Source organism: Danio rerio, chromosome 22, assembly GCF_049306965.1.
Source record: "Danio rerio strain Tuebingen ecotype United States chromosome 22, GRCz12tu, whole genome shotgun sequence".
Classification (NCBI taxonomy): domain Eukaryota; kingdom Metazoa; phylum Chordata; class Actinopteri; order Cypriniformes; family Danionidae; genus Danio; species Danio rerio.
In genome coordinates, this window is record NC_133197.1 from 41,201,751 (window position 1) to 41,221,765 (window position 20,015).

The 20,015-nt window shown below is 43.2% G+C and overlaps 1 protein-coding gene across 3 annotated transcripts in view; it reads left to right on the top strand.

The window, feature by feature from the left end:
• Positions 1-2,227: 2,227 nt before the first annotated feature.
• The window catches only part of tasora (transcription activation suppressor a), a 35,820-nt gene continuing 18,032 nt past the window's right edge, over positions 2,228-20,015 (top strand). For all 3 annotated transcript variants that reach the window (XR_012398001.1, XR_012398002.1, XM_073937669.1), the window contains exons 1-14: positions 2,228-2,588; positions 7,089-7,234; positions 10,708-10,800; positions 10,932-11,004; positions 11,201-11,292; positions 11,372-11,527; positions 11,727-11,860; positions 11,943-11,974; positions 15,152-15,257; positions 15,339-15,442; positions 18,815-18,918; positions 19,000-19,072; positions 19,150-19,227; positions 19,400-19,984. Coding sequence is in view for 1 of the 3 variants with exons in the window: in XM_073937669.1 (XP_073793770.1) it covers positions 2,360-2,588; positions 7,089-7,234; positions 10,708-10,800; positions 10,932-11,004; positions 11,201-11,292; positions 11,372-11,527; positions 11,727-11,860; positions 11,943-11,974; positions 15,152-15,257; positions 15,339-15,442; positions 18,815-18,918; positions 19,000-19,072; positions 19,150-19,227; positions 19,400-19,984 (2,005 nt within the window). In the remaining 2 variants the exon portion in view is untranslated. The remainder of the gene's footprint in view (positions 2,589-7,088; positions 7,235-10,707; positions 10,801-10,931; positions 11,005-11,200; positions 11,293-11,371; positions 11,528-11,726; positions 11,861-11,942; positions 11,975-15,151; positions 15,258-15,338; positions 15,443-18,814; positions 18,919-18,999; positions 19,073-19,149; positions 19,228-19,399; positions 19,985-20,015) is intronic.

Here is a 20,015-nt window from a genome sequence, read left to right on the forward strand (position 1 = left end):
GTGCTGAGATTGAACTCCTTCAGGAGCATTATGACTGTTGATGATGCAATCACAGGTCTGGCATATGGCTGAAGCGTCTCGCTGTGTTTATCCTCTGAAGAAGACACTCGTCTCAGGTGTGTTTTTCTCTGGCGTCCCCCTGACAGTGACAGGGCCCCTGGGCGACGCCCCTCCTCACAGCAGAATCAGGTCGTGTGTGCATAAGGATAATTACGCACACACACACACACACACACACACACACACACACAGATGAGTATGGAGAACAGATGATAAGTGTAGCTCTCTCAGACCATCTGTTTAAAGTTAATGATCCCCGGGAGACGTTCCTAATTACATCTTCCAAACATCTAAGACAATATGACTGACGGATATTCAGGTGACACTTTATTTTAAGGTGTCTTATCCATTTAACAACCGAGTCAAATTAATTAGCTCATATGTGGTTGGGGTTAGAATGCAGGTTAGTTGCGTGATCAGTTGTAATAGTACAGTATCCCAGAACAAGTGTCGCTCCTCTGACCTGTAAAGGTGCTCTAGTGATTGACACTCGCGGTCGTGGTCTTTAGCTTCCTTGGTAGAGCAATCGACTCCCATGTGAAAGGTCGCCGTTTCGATACCAGCTCGGAGCGGGTAGAGTGGTGTTGAACCCGCGGGGTTACACATGGACACCTTGAAAGACTAGTTCACCCCTAAATTTTAACTCTGTCATCATCTACACTCCATTGGCTGGCTTCAAACCTCTATGGGATTCTTTCTTGTTTTGAACACAAAAGTAGATATTTTGAAGAATGCTGTAAACCTGTCAGCAGCGACTTCCTAGTATTGTTTTTCCCAGCCTGATCTTACGAGGAAACGTAAGTATTTTACGTTTTTGCCAGTTTAGTGATTCATTCGTACGAGTTCAGTCATATGACATTGTACGATTTTAAAAAGGAGGCGTGGCACTTAACCCCGCCCCTAACCCCAACCGTCATTGGGTGATCAGCAAATCGTATCAAACTGTATGAAATACGAATTCATACAATTTAGCCACTAAATCAAAAGGTTACGCATTGCGGTGAGATCGCGTTGGTTATTCCTGCTATGGAAGTCAATGGTTACAGGTTTCCAATGTTATACTCATACCACTTGACCACTTGACGGAGAGTAAATAGTGAGTACATTTAAAGGTTTGGGTGGACTGTCCCTTTACAATCATTCATTCATTCATTTTCCTTCGGCTTTATCTGTGATTTATCAGGGGTTACAACAGCGGAATGAACCGCCAACTATTCCAGCATGTTTTAATGCCCTTCCAGCTGCAACCCAGTACTGGGAAACACCCATACACACTCGCACTCACACACTACGGCCAGTTTAGTTGATCAGTTCCCCTATAGCGCATGTGTTTGGACTGTGGAGGAAACCTACGCCAACATGGAGAGAACATGCAAACTCCACATGCCAACTGACCCAGGAGGGACTCAAACCTGCCACCTACTTGCTGTGAGACAACAGTGCTAACCACTGAGCCACAGCTACCAAAGTTGATAGAAATCCAAATAATCAGGAACTTTCTCATCAGACCAGCAGAAGCCGCCTGCTTTGAGTCTGACCACGGCGCTGTGCTTCATACAACAGCGAAAGATCTTCCAACCACTTTTACATCTCACAAATATATTATTTTGATGAATAATAGTGGGATAAATCTGACCAAAACACATCACCATGAGGGCATTTGACAAAAAGAGGATCAATCGATTGGATGCTTGAGTTCCAGAAGACACGGTGTGAGTCAGACAGTCTCCTCTGTGCGGTGGATATTGCACTAAACTTTTACATTTAACTCTTTAACTTTGTTGGGAACAACTCTTGTAAGGCAAGCTTTCCCAATTAATTTGATCTATTAGAGAATTTTAAAGACATTTCCCCTCGGAGTGACTCTTTTCTTCGACTCAAACGCATTTCTAATATTTTATTACTACATTTTATGTCGTAAATGCATTTATCTTCAACCAAAACTGTGGTTCTTTTTTTAAATAATCACTTCAAATGACAAGTGGCATTTTATTAAATGAGGAGGCCATTAGGTATAGCCTTAATCACAGTATAAAGGTCTTCATGAACACAACAGCAGGGAAATTATATTAACCGTTCAGCATTGAAGCCTGCTCGGCTGACATCATCGAGCAGTGTCATGATGGAGCCGCTGGGCGGCGCTGCTGCGATCTGTTCACACACACACACACACTGCGGGAGTGAGTGGGCATGTACATGAGTGTGTGTTTATGTGAGGCGCGTTCAGCACAGCAGACACAAACCCTACGCTGCATGCAGCGCTGCCAGGAGAATCCATGTCCACTCATGCCTGGAGCTCATGAATAAAGCGGCGATGGAGCATCGAGGAGAGAAACACGGCAACACGGAGAAAGACAATCCTGCTGCGCCTTCATGGAGCCAAAATGGCGCCACGGAGGAAGAGTATGGATGTTCGGACGGTCCCGGTGAAGAGATACGGGTCAAGAGCGGCTCACGGGCCGCAAAGCCAGCCGAAAAACAACCGCGACTGAACTTCCACATCCCCCGGAAGAGCAGAGAAAAGAGAGGTGCGCAGGCCCCTTTGTTTGTTTTTTCCGTTAAGTTGGAGTGAGCGCACTCACTCTGGCTCTCAGAATGTAGCGAGGTCTCAACACAACCCGCTCTGCCCATCACACGCGCGCCGAGCGGCCGGGGCTCTGTCCCAGCAGTGCTCTTTACATTGGCAGCCCTGCAGGTCCATGACACATGGAGATTAGCCCGTGGATGACTATAGAAACATAAGATACACTGAGTGTTTGTGTGTGTTTACGTACACTCAGGTAACAGGTTGATCTGCCACACCCGTTATGTCACCTGGGGTACAAAGGAGAGACATCTGGGGTATTTCCATGAGCTCAGAAATGCGTAGAATTATTAATTTTGGGTAAAATATGACGAAAAAACTATTTTAAAAGCTGTGTTTTAAAAACGTTTTATTGTTTAAGTCCTTAGTTAAATGTGTTGTTAAAGAAATATTTATTTTCTTTTCAGCTTAGTTCCTTTAATAATCCAGGGTCGCCACAGCGGAATGAACCGCCAATTTATCCAGCACGCTTTTATGCAGCGGATGCTCTTCCAGCTGCAACCCATCTCTGGGAAACATCCACACACACTCATTCACACATTCACTACACACTTATCCAGTTCCCCTATAGCGCATGTGTTTGGACTGTGGGGGAAACCGGAGCACCCGGAGGAAACCCACACGAACACGGGGAGAACATGCAAACTCCACACAGAAACACCAACTGACCCAGCCGAGACTCAAACCAGAGACCTTCTTGCTGTGAGGCGACAGCACTACCTACTGCGCCACTGCGTCGCCCGAAATATTTGTTATAGCAGTAAATAATTGTAATAATTGAAAGTTGTTTTTAAACATTTCAAACTTGCATTAATGTGTTTATTAAACTCTCAAAGATTAAAAAACAACATTATTTTAATGCCGTTTGTAAGCAGTTTAGAGTGTTAATTGCAGCACATGTGTTGTGTTGACGTTTACACTGTTTGTCTTGGTTGTTAACAGATCCAGCCTAAATACAGAACTCCTGCAGACAGCAGCAGCGCTGTGTTGTTTTTGTGCAGCGCACTGCTTTATTCTGATGTAAGCGAGTTTAACATGATGTCACACATTGATGACGTCACTCATTTTGATCAAACAAATGGTTTGTTGATGAGCAGAACATTTGAAGCATTGGACATTTACAGTTATTTGATTTAATCAAACTCATATCGTATGTCAATAGATCAATGCAAGAATATTCATATAGCACATTACACACACACACGAGAAATTAAAAACTGAATAAAAGAAACAAAATACAACAAATTTTAGAAATAAAAATAACAAATAATAAAAAAAAAATCTTCAAAACAGAATAAAAATGTTCAAAAGCAATGAAGAAAGGGAGAAAAGAAAGAAAGATGTAAATAGTGCAGGGTTATGGACGCAGCACAGCTAATGTTGGAGCACATCTGATCAGTCCTGGACGCTGAGTCCAGCAGCACAGTGGCGCTCGGCTGTGAATGAGCTCTGGGAATTTCTGAGATACTTGATCCTTATTGTCTGAGTGCTCTGCTGGGTCTGTGTTCAGTGAGGATATCTGCATGTCCGTTTCAAGACATTAATAATAATATTAACACTTAACATCTGTTTCCCAGAGATGGGTTGCAGCTGCGTAAAAACTTGCTGGATAAGTTGGCGGTTCATTCCGCTGTGGCGACCCCGGATGAATAAAGGGACTAAGCCGACAAGAAAGAAGAAATGAACACTTAACATCAATAATAAAGCTTGTCTTATTAGTCAAATTTAGTTTGTTCAACTCATAACTGCTTCTGTATTAAGAATGTACAGGGGTGGACAGTGAAACTGAAACGGCTGGTTTTACATCATCAATAGTATGGTGTGCGGCAGGGGTGGGCTAACCCGGTTCTGGAGGGCTGGTGTCCTGCACAGTTTACCTCCGACACTAATCAAACACACCTGAACATGCTAATCAGTGTCTCCAAGATCACTAATCATCTATAAGCAGGTGTGTTTGATTAGAGTTGGAGCTGAACTGTGCAGGACATCATCAGCCCTGCAGGACCGAGTTTGCCCAGCCCTGGTGTAGGGCCTCCTCTTGAGGCCGATACAGCATCAATTCGTCCTGGGCGTCCTGCTCAGTGGCCAGATGGATTTTGAGTCATTCTTGCAGAATCATGGCCAGCTCACTGTGTGATGCTCGTGGAGGAAGACTTTCTTGACTCGCTCCTCCAAACCTTCCTACAGTGGCTTAATAATGTTTAGATCTGGGTGCCCTTGGTCCTCCAGAATGGTTGGGTAGCTCATGGCAGTGACGTGACCTACTAGTACAGGTATTAGGGCTAGGGCTGTCCAAAGTTCGGTCCTGGAGGGCCGGTGTCCTGCAGAATTTACCTGCAGCTTGCCTCAACACAGCTGCAAGGATGTTTCTAGAAAGCCTTGTAAAAGCTTGCCCAGGTGTGTGTGATTGGGCTTTTGGACCGAGTTTGGACATGCCTGGCCCAGGGAATGCCGTGTTATAGCAACATCACTGACACACCCCCATACTTCAGTCTCGGCATCGGCAGCCTGGCTGGTTCGCTTCTTTGGTGCCTCTCCACACTGTAACTCTCCTGGATGTGAGAGACAGTAAAGGTGGGCTCATCAGAGGACAGTACATGCTTGACATTGTCCACAGCCCTGGATTTATGCATCTAGCACTATTAAACCTGCATTGAACAGCCCGGCCATGTGGAGCTCCCGACGAACATTTCTGGTGGAAACAGTTTGAGAGTTGAGGTGCAGGGTAGCTGCAGTGAGTCGGGCAGTTGTGGCTTTTGGATGCAGTCTGGGTCGACACCTAGACATCCTCTTCCTCATCCGCTTCCTCTCGCACCCACAGTTACTCGTGTTGGATGTGGTTCATCCTTCTTGGTGGTATGCTGACGTTACACTGGATACCATAGCTCCTGAATCATCACAAAGACTTGCTGTCCTGCTCACAGTTGCGCCAGCGGGACACGCAACAACAAGTCCAATAGACGACCGTTGACACCTTGCACAAGAAGAGCAAGACATGAAGGCTGTTTCTCAGTTCTGAGAACGCAGAGAACGGACTTGCGTTCTTGTGGAGAGCGGTCTTGCCAGGTGTGCTTAGGAGAACTCAGGAGACCGCGAGAACAGAGAACGCATCCTGAGAAATGACATGCTGAGATTATTGAACATTACAGCACTCATACAACGAGTGATTGCGTTCCCCTTTTCACAATATATACAATGCATACAGATCTTACAAATATACACTGCACGAGTTAAATAAAAAGACTTTAATGTGAATTTCAGCAAATAAACAGCCTGATGTGTTTCTTCATTAAGATGTCCATGCTGATGTTTATATTCACCGTTTCATTTAGGGAAACTCCTGAGGTAAATCAGTTATACATCTCTGAACGTTAATCATAACCCAATATAAAAGGCTGCGCTTCCCACCTTCAGTCACAATGACTTCTGGAACTTCTAGAGCGAGTTCAGTCTGCATCAGTGCGTCCTCGATATCAAGAACACATCCGGGAAGTTTCACGCGTCCTCTGTTCTCGCGGTCTTGAGTATTTGAACTGAACTTTGGCAGATGTTATACGAGGACGTGAGATCGCTGAAGAGTGCAGAAACAGCCAACAGGTCTTTCTGAAAAGGCGGGCTGCTCACAGAGCTCATTAATACAGAGGTGAAGGGAGGGAAAAGATTCAGTGGTAAAAAAGTGCACAGCAACATGCATAATCCCACCCTGGAGGAAATTATGAAACAAAACCCATTCGTAAACGTGCAGGAGATTCACAAAGAGTGGACTGCAGCTGGAGTCAGTGCTTCAAGAACCACTGGGCACTGATGAATGCAAGACATGGCCTTCAGCTGCCACAATCCTTGAACAACAGACAGCATCAGAAGCGTCTCGCCTGGGCTAAAGACTGGACTGCTGCTGAGTGCTCCAAAGTCATGTTCCCTGATTAAAGTAAATTTCCTTTGGAAATCAGGGTGCCAGAGTCTGGAGGAGGAGAGGAGAGGCACACAATCCATATAGCTTCAAGTCCAGTGTGGAGTTCCCACAGTCGGGGATGGTTTCCAGTGCCATGTCATCTGCTGGTGTTGCTCCATTGTGTTTTCTGAGGTCTACGCAGCCCTATACCAGGACGTTTTAGAGCACTTCCTGCTGCTGACCGACTTTATAGAGATGCAGATGTCATTTTCTAACAGGACTTCACACAGTGCCGAAGCTACCAGTACCTGCTATCCCTGTTCTCAATTGGCCAGCAACTCGTCTGACCTTAACCCCATTGAAAACCTATGAAGAGGAAGACGCCATATGCCAGACCCAACACTGCAGAAGAGCTGAAGGCCACTATCAGAGCAACCTGCAACAGCAGAATACTATGATCAACACTTTAGATATATTGATTAAAATGTGTTTTTGTGATGGAGGGGGTCGTGTTTGTGTTGTGTTCTGATGCTTTTCTCACCGCCTTTACAGCTCTATTCCAGACTGTGTCTCCAGACTCCAGAGAATTCTCAGACATCCTGCAAATCCTCACCTCCAGTTACAAGGACTCCTCTTCCACTGGGATGTTCGTTTACTCCAAACCTCGCCTCGTCCACAGTGAACCCCTGGAGAAAGACGTGAGGGCTTTACTCTTTTACTATGCTTGCTTTTAACTCCGTGTGTTGGGCTGAGGTGGATGAAGATCTCAGTAATCCACTTGTTATCACTCGTAGCTCATGGTGAATGACGCCACATGCTGTTTTACACCGTGCTCTTTCATTTTAACACCTTTAATCTTTTGGTTATTATTTCCAGGTTAGGTGAAGAAAGTCTCCCCTAAATTATAAGCATTTAAAAATGACTTTAAAATAATTATTAAAACCTTTTGTTGTATATACTGTTGCTCTGTCCTGATGATAATATTAGTTAGGGAACATTACATTATTTGAGAGATGCGCATTTCCGTCAGCCACAGCGAGGGATATGCGACCATGTGAAGGCTGCACCGATGCTTAAGCATACCTGTGCGCTTCACACAGACGGATAAATCAGCCTTCAGCCCTCTTCCTCGAGTGCCAGCTCCTCATTGTCCATCATTTCTAACAACCAAGTGTCTGTTCAAGACATTACCGACAGACAATATTTTAAAACTGCACATGTAGTCTACCTGCAGAATATTTCTTACGTGTGGGACAATACAGAGAAGATAAATGGTGTTAAGCTGGTCATTATTCGTGTTACAAGGTGTCAGATGAAGAAGAGACCGAGTCAGAGACTCAAAGAGAGTTTACTGAAGAGAGTTGAGCAGATTTATCAGCAGATGCCAGTAGAGGTTAGTTTGCTCGCTTCAATCTCAAACCAACAACAGTTATACACTATCATACGTCCATAACGTTTCACGTTAACCTGATTGGTTGAAACACAGATAGACTTGGCTCTGTGTGTGTGTGTGTGTGTGTGTGTGTGTGTGTGTGTGTAATTCTGAACAGTGTCTCTGATGATTACGTCTGCGTCAAGCATACAAAGGTCAGACATAACAGGAGGATGTTTCTATGATCAGGATGAGCAAAAGTGTAATTCTGCTCGTCTTCATGTCTCCAACTATGAAGAGCACACACACACACACACACACACACTCACACACACACACACACACACACACACACAAAGAATACTTATCTACTTCAAGGATGTCTTGCTCTCTAGGAGGCATCTTATCAGAATGGTACACTAAACATCTTTCCTCTTAAAGCTGCATAGACATTCTCTTACATACAGTAGAATCATCAAGATCATTAATTCTTTAGCACACAGTAGAATCCACATCTAGTAACAGCTCTTCAAGTAGCGTTAAACGTCCAGATCCACATGACAGTTCTTTGCACCTGAAGATCCAGAGGAAGCAAACGACTTGGCATAGAGAAACATGACACCCATATCATTCCGGTTTTACTCTGAAGAGTGTTGACCCTAAGGTCATCATATAATCTAGCCTTTAAACAGTCAACTTTATTAATAATCCTAAAGACATGATAAATGATATGTGTTACTCCATCCTGAAGCGGACCTCTATTAGAGGTAATGCCAACTGAGTGACATGAACAGAAAGGGAATGTGTTGTAATATTGGACATGTAGTATGATGTTTTCCTAAACCACCATAGACGTTCAATTAAGCTGGCAGAACCCAATATTGATGCCACATTAAAAGAGAACATAAGCGAGGATCTCCTTCATGCTGAGTGCTGAAAGATGAAGAGGAGTAGACTCTATTGCTGGCTCTACTCTACTCACAGTCAACTCTGACACCAGACAGTCCTCGGAGATACAGCTCTGGCAGCGTGTGACGACAAAAGATAGATAGCAGATAATAAGTTTATCACTAAAGTATGATGATCAGTAAAGTATGCCCAGAGTCAGCCATGGGACTAGATTAATGATGGAATATCCTGCCATTCCCGTGGCCCAATAATTGTGCTGGCTTGGAGTATAGCTGCCAAGGGCTACCAATCCATTCTGGAGGACCATGTGCACCCAATGGTTCAAATATAGTATCCTGAGGGGTGTGCCGTGTGTCAGGATGATAATGCATCTATACACACAGCAAGACGGGTGACAGAGTGGTTTGATGAACTTGAAAGTGAAGTTGATCATCTCCAATGACCTGCACAGTCACCAGATCCAAATGTTATTGAGCCACTAGAAAACTACAGGTTTGCCTCTGGAATTCTGGAAACCGCCCAGCACCTCAGGACAAAGAAGCAGCTCTACACCTACAGCTGTAGATTCAACTGTGGATGCTGTCAAACGGTGGAAGGAATACTTTGAGGATCTCCTCAATAAGGCTGCATGGGGGATAAGAAGATAACATACATTGACAATGTCCACGACACCAACAACAAAGCACCCTACAAGACAAAACTCATGATTGGTTATCGCGGCGCAAATGTCTGCTGAAATGCTCAACTCACACGAATCATGTCATACGCGCCACAGGACGTCTATTCACATCTTTGCATTGACTTAGCATGTAAGTCACTCACGTCTGATGTGAACGCAGCATTAGAGATACGGTGAGGAGCTCTGTCTCCCGGCTGGAACTTTGAGTAGAGCTGCTGCTCCTCCAGAGAAGCCAGTTGAGGATGACTCCTGGGGGTGTTCTTCCCGGCTTGTCCCACTGACAGTAGGCATTGCAGAAGACCCAAGCAATGCAGGGATCATGTTTCTTGGTATCCCTCTGGAGGGGTTGGAGGATATATCTGGGCAGAGGGAAGTCTGGAGTTCTCTCCTGAGACCCCGTCCCTGGATAAGTGGAAGAACACAAAGAAGTCATAAAGAAATCAGCAAAAATAATGGTTTGTGGCTATGTGGAGGCTGTGACCTACTACTAAACCATTACATAATCTAGATTGAGAGGGGTCAGACCTGGTGCAGTGCATTCTGAGCTGCATCCAATGCTTTTTAATGGGCTCACCTAACCCCGCCGCTCACAGTGACGTCACCACTCCATTGAGTTCATTGTGTCTGAAATTGGATCGCTGAGTGATGCAGTCTCAGCTCGCATCATAAAGGCTGCATCCAGATACTGTTTACTAGATTAGAATATATTATTATAGGGCTGAGTCATATGGGTAAAAACAAATCATATCAAACACGTGTCAATGTTTAAATTAAAGGCTGTAAAAGCAAATATACGCTGATCCACAAGGCTTCAGCCCAACACAATATTGTCATGATTTACAGATGGGTTAATGTAATATTCAGGCGCTCTAACAGTATTCAGGTACAAAAACATAACAATCAAATGTAAAATAACATGGTCATTACTATATAAATAAGAGATAAAGCTTTATATTTAATCTTTAATTAAATTAAGATGTAATTCAGCAGTGTGGCTAATGCGGATACACACGATATCAATGCTCAAACTATAGATGTTCAGCTCTACTTGATATGCTGCCCAATCCAAAAGTTTCCTGTGGTTAACTGAGATGCAGATGTTGCTTGTGTTGAGTGTGAGGGGGGATGAGCAATAATAATTGCATGATCTTCTACATATCTGGATTAGTCTTGCTGCATGGTCGTAACACTGTGATGTTGTGAATGTGCAGTTCATGGAGAAGAGAAAGGAGCTCAAGCAGGACGGGCGCACGGATAAAGAGCTGTCTGAAACCTTCTGCTTCCTGCTTTGTGATGCTCAAAAGGTAAACAGCCGGCTTACTTCACACTTTATTTTGCTTCACCTTCTTTACAAATGCTCATTTGCCACTCTTATTTTGGTGTGGCGTCTGCTGCAGTGTTTGTAACACTGATGTGTTTGGTCTGCTGCCCGCAGGTCTCTGTGGTGTGTGAGAAAGGTCTGTCTGTTGGCAGCAGCTGGATGAGCATGTTGGGGAATCCATCTAAAGGTGAAGGATCAAACTTTCAGACTAAATCTAATTTCAAAGCACTAGATCTTGAGTTTTGATGGGAAGGAGCCTGCGGGGAATCACAGGCAATGAAATGAGAGATTAATGAAAATGAATGAGTGAAGATTGCTCTTCTCAATTCAGCTGATTGACACTGTGCAGATGTGCATGGAATAAAAGTGTGTTGACTTTGCAGGCGTTTACCTGTGTCAGTTCTCTGATTTACTTCAAATCAACCCGTTTGAGCCTGGAGCTGCAGGAGAGATCATCATCTTCAAAGTGATAAAGGTACATCGGCAGTCTAATGTTTTCACCTGAACACTGCGTTGCTCTTGAGTCTGAGATGGTTTGGTTTTCTGTACGTCAGGGTCGGGTGAAGAGCGTGCACGACTGTATATCCCGATATCCAGATAACCGCACGTCCAGAGGGATTGATCCCACACCTAAATTTGACAGCCATTTCTCCAAGAGCTCGACTCGCGTGACGTCCTCACAGTCACACATGGCTTTTGAGTATACGCAGGTAAAAATAAGCAGACTGAATTTAAAGGAAAAGTATTTGAGTGAATCTGTTAGTCAACAACTGCACTGCTGTAATAAACACTGCACTGACTGATTATAGGTTATTGTTAAGATAACTCAAATGTTTACTGGTATATTGCAAACAGTAGGATATCACCCTTCCCCAATGACTTGTTTGCTTTTTGTTGTTGTATTCGCAGCAATACTTCTATGAGTATGTGGATTTCGAGATTTCTTCCAGGCCAAGGCATGTGTGTCCGTATGCTGTGGTCTCTTATTACTTTAAAGGCAAAGAAGCTTCAACGGTCATCCCTAAACCACTGCCTCCTTTCAGGTACCTGACTGTACCCCTGTACTCTCGCTGATGTGGCTTGTAAAACTCTGTTTGTTTTATTGAAATTGTCTTTGTTTTTCAGGTCCAACAGTCAGCCTGCTGGCACGAGTGTAGGTAGGCATGATTTCTCCTCAGGATAACAGTATATTTAACCACACTGGACTCTGTATTTTCTTCTCTGATTATATAAAGGTGCAGTATGTCAGTTTGACACCCAGTGGCTGAACTAGGTATTGCACTCCTAAATCAAAACACATTTGGCTCGGCTCCTCCTCTGGCGAGTGCATGCAAGCGCAGGTTGCCAGATTGATGTGACTCTGACTATGAAGCCAAATTTCTGATTCAGTGTTGCCAACTATTTCCAGTGAAAAGTAGCTAAATGCTGCCAGATGACGTCACACACTGATTTGCATATCAATGACGTCATCGCTAGTATCTGACAAGCGTACGCCCGTCATGTCTCTACTCTCTGCGGTGCCATGTATTAGATTATATTAAAACATTACATCCAGATGCACGATAAATAGGTTCTTATTAACATTTAGTTTGCGTGATGACGTCATTGTGTAATCGTAACCTTTATGTGGAATATGAAATAATGTTTTCTCAAACTGACTGGCCGTCTCAGCAAAAACATTATTTGAATTAAATGCATTAGCTGTTGTGCAAATGTAAATAGTGCTGTGAGAAATGCACTGAAGTGTGGCACATTTGTGAAAATGACAACAGTTGTAGCACTATTGGAGTTTATTGCTGCCTAAATGACCAACAATTATCCATGTTAACAATATCAGTCAATTAACCGTTATGAAAGACTGTCTGAGCTAGTGATTTACTCTGCTGAGTGAAGCCTGCAGCCCCGGCTCTTTTCAGTCACAAATTGCTAGAAGTCGCCACATGAATGTTAAAAATGCTAAATGTGTTGCTGGGTGCTTTTAGAAAAGAAAGTTGCTGGGGTCGTATGAAAAGTTGCTAAATCTAGCAGCAAAATTGCTAAATTCACAACACTGGGCTGATGTTAGGCTGATTTAATCCGTTGTCTTTGTAAAAGCATTGACCCACGATAGACAATATTTCTGTCTTAACCAACACCTGAAACTGATATTTTAGAAACGGCTTCTTTTCTCACAGGTGAACAAACGTCAGCTCAGCTACAGCTCATGGGCTTTATTCAGTGTTAAATGCTATCAGGGCTCAAATTGCGATCATTTTGGTGGCATATGCGCCCGACATTTTATCTATGCGACCTCAAACTATATTTGGGAGCATTTTTTTTGCATAAAATTGTTGTGTGCGACCAGTTTTACTGTAAAATGTTCAGCACATGCGCGGATTCGGGAGACATTGACGCAGAATGCATCTCTGCAGTTGAAATGTGAAACGCAGCGCTCAGGAATGGGTTAAAACAGTTGTCATGTCAACTTGCTGCAGTAAACAAAGGCAAGTCCGTAATGCTTGCCCCGCCTTCGGGGCATTTATATAATATATAATATATATATATTTGCTTGTTGGTTTGATTACTGTTGTTTGTAATCTGTTTGTATGACACTTGTAGTAACGGTGCTTACAATTGGTGGGTGCGACTAAATTTTGGCTGATGCGCCTACATTTCTAAGTTTTAGCACCGGTGCTACCAAGCAAAACGGTTAATTTCAAGCCCTGATAATAATGTGAGTCTACAGGACGTTTATCAGCACACTACTGACAGCAGCAGCAGCAGATCTGCTCAGATCTGGAGAATAGAATAAAGCGTCTGAAACTGAACTTCAGAACTGAGACTCAGTGCAAACCAACACATATCAGTGATCCAGCATCCACATTTACTCATGTTCAAGAGCTGTAATGTGTGTTCATCAGATGATAACGCTCAGCATTGTGCTGGAGTGCAGTGAGTGCTCTATTCTGTGCTGCTGAATGGCTGTGTTTACACTTCTGTCAGGCATATTGCTGATCACTGGTCATGTAGCATGTTATTAGGACGTGAGGTTACAGTGTGACCTGCTCACCGAATGTTAACGTTTGTAATTTAATTTTCTTGTCGGCTTAGTCTCTTTATTAATCCGGCGTCGCGACAGCGTAATGAACCGCCAACTCATCCAGCTAGTTTTTTACGCAGCGGATGCCCTTCCAGCCGCAACCCATCTCTGGGAAACATTCACACACACATTCAGACACACACTCATACACTACAGACAATTTAGTCTACTCAATTCCCCTGCACCACATGTGTTTGGACTGTGGGGGAAACCGGAGCACCCGGAGGAAATCCACATGAAGGCAGGGAGAACATGCAAACTCCACACAGAAACACCAACTGAGCCGAGGATCGACCCAGCGACCTTCTTGCTGTGAGGCGACATCACTACCCACTGCGCCACTGCCTCACCCAACGTTTGTAATATTTATATTATTTGTTAATTAATAACCACCTTGTGGAACTTCTCATTCTGGAGCTGCTACTGTCCACCCGGAGGTTGCATTTCCGGTCGTGGCCACATGCGTTGAGTTTTCCTGACTGATTGAATGAAGTACGCTGTTTTCCACCAAGGTCACCCGGGTGCTGAAATATGATTGGCTAAACACAACACACAAGCATCAGTTCATGGATTTCTCTCTTACGAGCTGATGATCTGAATCGGGTGTCTTAAACCTGATTTATACTCGACTCATCCGCTCGTTCGCTTGACTGCGCACAGCAAATGTGACGTCATCACAGAGTTTGCAGAGGTTCGCTTTAGGTGCGTGCGACTTGATTTTGGCTAAGTCAGAAACTTGCCGGACAGTAATGTGTAAATTGTGGAGCGGGCTAAATCTCAAAAAACTGTATTTTTAATAAGTGTGCTCTTTTTTTTTTGCTCTTATTCTTGTCATAATATATGTGTAGAGTAACCCATGTTCTGTTGTCATTAATATTTTAATAAACTTTAAAAGGTAAAATTGTCCGAGATATGAACAAAAGCAAGTGATGCATCAAAGTTTGACTAAAAACAAATCTTTTAATGGTTATGAAAGTCTTTATAATTTTTAAAATAATTTATAAAAATAGTTTGTTTTAAATATCGACTGATATCAATGATATGACGCAGTTCCGGAAACTTTACTTCTCTGTTTATGCATCTGATTTAACGGTGGGTTTCTTTGGAGCGCCCCCTGTCATTTTAAAGAATATCACAACGGCGAACGCGGCGAGTATAAAAGCCCAGTGCAAACCCAGCTTTAATTTATTCTGGATGGGGAAATAACACAGCCTTCTGCTCTGACTGACGCCTGTATCTGTGGTTGTATTTATAGGCCGGCGCTGCTACACAGTTTGGCGTGGACATTTTGTGAATGGGGGAAAAGATGTGTACCAGGCCTGCCTCCGGTCACTCTCTCAACCATTTCTGCCCTACAAACTGTGAGTCCACCTACAGCAAGCGTTACCTGTGAGGTCAATGACATCGCACTGTATTAATGCATGATGCATGTTGCTGTTCAGGCCAGAGAAGATTGAGATCGGGAAAGTGATGAGGCTACAGCAGGTGAAGCAGAAAATTCCATCCTCCATCTTCTCCTGGAACCTCTATACGGGCAGCCATGAAGGTTTGATCACTGAGCGCTTAAAACATGTCGCAGATCCTCAGTGTGTGTCCATTATTACACATGAAATGCATTACACTGCTACAAAATCGCAAGACACTAATTAAAATGTAAGAAAAATTTTATTAGTAACGTAGTTTGGATGAAGTTGTCAGCAGCAAGTAAAGTCATGCAGGGTGAAACCCCTGTCGCTAATCCATCTCACAGTGTAAACACAGCAGTGAGGGAACGCTAGCCCAGATACTCCTGCAGTGTGAACACACCCGAGACAAGACGACTTCATATCGAAAATCATGCAGTCTATACTTTAAACTAATTATTATATATTACATAATAATTAATAATATATTATATATATATATATATATATATATATATATATATATATATATATATATATATATATATATATATATATATATATAATTTATATATATTATTTTTTGTATTTATTTATATATATTTTGTTTTTTGTGTGTTTTTTATATATATATCTTTTTTTGTGTGTGTTTTTCTTATTTATATATATATATATATATATATATATATATATATATATATATATATATATATATATATATATATTATTATATATATCCCTTAATATTATTAATTATAAATATAAAATATTATAATTTTTTTATAATTAAATTTTTTTTAATTATTATTAATTAAATTAAAAATATTTAAAAAATATATTTAAATATATAAATATAATACAATTATATTAAATTATATTGTATTATAAAAAATAATAAATATTATTATATCCGTATCCATATGAAATATAATGTTTACTGTTGTTACAGCTGTACAGTACAATAAATTATAACTGAAAATGCAGATTTTATAATTATTTTAATTTCCTCTGCAGGTGTATATGTGCATTTAGATGTAAAAGTATAAATTAGGGGGTGATCAATAATCTATATGAAACACAGTTCCAACGTGATCCAAAAATTAATTGTCATCTGAATCAAATGTTAAAAACAATTAAGCATTTGTGTGCACGATGAAGCGAAATTCATTGTGAATGTCTTAAACACACAGCATATATGCATTAATAATGTGCTGTATACAAGGAACTGCTCGTGTATCAATACACTGGCGCTTTCTTAATTCCAAGAACGCACTGGTGTTCTTGTGGAGAGCGGTCGTGGCAAGTTACCTCAGAAGAACCACCTTGGGAGATGGCGAGAACAGAACGAGTCCTGTGAGAAATGTGATGCTGTGTTCCCTCTGTGCGTTTGCGGGAGACTCTGGAACTTTCGAGACACTTGAGATGTCTGCATCTGTATACATTTTAGCTGCTGTGACGCGAGTGCAGAACAGAAATAACATGCTGCTGTGTAAATAAGATATTATTTATATAATTATTTAACAAAAACTTTGTCGATAATACAACCTCAAGGGGGCGCGTACAGCCGTTGTGGGGGCGGGTTCCTCCCTTATATAATGGTTGGGGGAACACTGCTTTAATGGTAGGGGAACACTGCTTTAATGGTAGGGGGAACACTGCTTTAATGGTAGGGGAACACTGCTTTAATGGTAGGGGGAACACTGCTTTAATGGTAGGGGGAACACTGCTTTAATGGTTGGGGGAACACTGCTTTAATGGTTGGGGGAACACTGCTTTAATGGTAGGGGAACACTGCTTTAATGGTAGGGGGAACACTGCTTTAATGGTAGGGGGAACACTGCTTTAATGGTAGGGGAACACTGCTTTAATGGTAGGGGGAACACTGCTTTAATGGTTGGGGGAACACTGCTTTAATGGTTGGGGGAACACTGCTTTAATGGTAGGGGAACACTGCTTTAATGGTAGGGGGAACACTGCTTTAATGGTAGGGGGAACACTGCTTTAATGGTGGGGGGAACACTGCTTTAATGGTAGGGGGAACACTGCTTTAATGGTGGGGGGAACACTGCTTTAATGGTAGGGGGAACACTGCTTTAATGGTAGGGGGAACACTGCTTTAATGGTAGGGGGAACACTGCTTTAATGGTTGGGGGAACACTGCTTTAATGGTAGGGGAACACTGCTTTAATGGTAAGGGGAACACTGCTTTAATGGTTGGGGGAACACTGCTTTAATGGTAGGGGGAACACTGCTTTAATGGTTGGGGGAACACTGCTTTAATGGTAGGGGAACACTGCTTTAATGGTAGGGGGAACACTGCTTTAATGGTAGGGGGAACACTGCTTTAATGGTTGGGGGAACACTGCTTTAATGGTAGGGGAACACTGCTTTAATGGTAGGGGGAACACTGCTTTAATGGTTGGGGGAACACTGCTTTAATGGTAGGGGAACACTGCTTTAATGGTAGGGGGAACACTGCTTTAATGGTTGGGGGAACACTGCTTTAATGGTAGGGGAACACTGCTTTAATGGTAGGGGGAACACTGCTTTAATGGTTGGGGGAACACTGCTTTAATGGTAGGGGAACACTGCTTTAATGGTTGGGGGAACACTGCTTTAATGGTTGGGGGAACACTGCTTTAATGGTAGGGGAACACTGCTTTAATGGTTGGGGGAACACTGCTTTAATGGTAGGGGGAACACTGCTTTAATGGTAGGGGGAACACTGCTTTAATGGTTGGGGGAACACTGCTTTAATGGTAGGGGGAACACTGCTTTAATGGTGGGGGGAACACTGCTTTAATGGTAGGGGGAACACTGCTTTAATGGTAGGGGGAACACTGCTTTAATGGTTGGGGGAACACTGCTTTAATGGTAGGGGGAACACTGCTTTAATGGTGGGGGGAACACTGCTTTAATGGTAGGGGGAACACTGCTTTAATGGTAGGGGGAACACTGCTTTAATGGTAGGGGGAACACTGCTTTAATGGTTGGGGGAACACTGCTTTAATGGTAGGGGGAACACTGCTTTAATGGTAGGGGGAACACTGCTTTAATGGTTGGGGGAACACTGCTTTAATGGTAGGGGGAACACTGCTTTAATGGTGGGGGGAACACTGCTTTAATGGTAGGGGGAACACTGCTTTAATGGTAGGGGGAACACTGCTTTAATGGTAGGGGGAACACTGCTTTAATGGTTGGGGGAACACTGCTTTAATGGTAGGGGAACACTGCTTTAATGGTGGGGGGAACACTGCTTTAATGGTGGGGGGAACACTGCTTTAATGGTAGGGGAACACTGCTTTAATGGTAGGGGGAACACTGCTTTAATGGTTGGGGGAACACTGCTTTAATGGTAGGGGAACACTGCTTTAATGGTAGGGGGAACACTGCTTTAATGGTGGGGGGAACACTGCTTTAATGGTAGGGGGAACACTGCTTTAATGGTGGGGGGAACACTGCTTGAAGTATGTTAGAGTTGTATTCGAGATGTGCAATGCTTGTTTGTTTTCCAGTGTTTAAAGCTGGCATGGTCTGCAGTCTGTTTGACGTGGTGGAGGAAGACAAATCTCCGAAGAGTTTGAGGCTGTTGATGCAGAAGCTGGAGGAGGAGGGTCTGGTGAGTGTCGATTGGGCAGCTTCACTGTTTGGCATGGCTCCATCTCTTGCTTCTTCACTGATTTTGGTCTACTCACTGCAGGTGTTGGTGAATATGGTGAAGGACAGAGGGTTTCTCTTCTTGCTCTCTGCTGGTCAACTGGCCAATTCTAGTGGTAAGATCTAGTGATGGTGTAATCTTGGCATGAGCAAACGGATATTTGAAATTCCCCATATGATTTTTATTTTACAGAGCGGCGAAATGGCTGGAAAATGTCCAGTATGCAAGCACTTTTTATTTACAGCGAGAAGCGCGGAACGTTAAAGAGCTGTGAGTATTTGGAGACAATGTTCAGACCCAGTTTAAGAGCCTAAGTGTTCAGAATCAGAGCCTTTGAGCTCAGTGTTTCTGATAATGAAGCAGTAACAGATCATTTGTTGTTGTTGTAGTGTTTTATATATGTCATTTACTATTAATAATGTAGTGTTTGTGTTTTGTTAAGCTTCAAATCCTTCGGAGAGCTGCAAACCTGTGTCGTCGGATCATCACAGTTCCATGATGCCTCAGCATGACTCCTTCATCTCTGCTCTCCACTCCACTCTCAGCAAGTCTCGCAGTGACCCTCCTGCTGAACTTGGGACCACCGTAGAGCAGCAGGTTTACGACTACCTCACTAACCTTCGTGAAGGCAAGCCTGTACAGCGCATTAGGACTGACTATGATCCCAAACTGGACGTCAGGGAAAAGCTGTTCCCTGCCCCCAGGCAGAAGACAAACTGGGAGAGCTTCATGCGGCCCTACATCTTCAACCCGGCCAAATACACAATGGTTCAAGAAAACGTGAAGAAAAAGGTGGAGGAGCTCCAGTTTCCGTCTGAGCCGAGCACGAGGAAAGCAGCCTCTCAAAATGACCCAGTGAAAGTAAAAGAGCTACTGAAACTCATTCAGATGAACAGAAAGGACTCGCAGGGAGACACCGCAGGTCCAGAAGCTGTGGAGGACACCTGCACGCTCAAGAGGAAAGTGGATCTGGACGACCATGAAGAGAGCTCAAAACGCCACAGAAATCAGTCCACTGCTGAAGAAGGTGAGGAGCGTCCTGTACCGGTCGAGTCCTC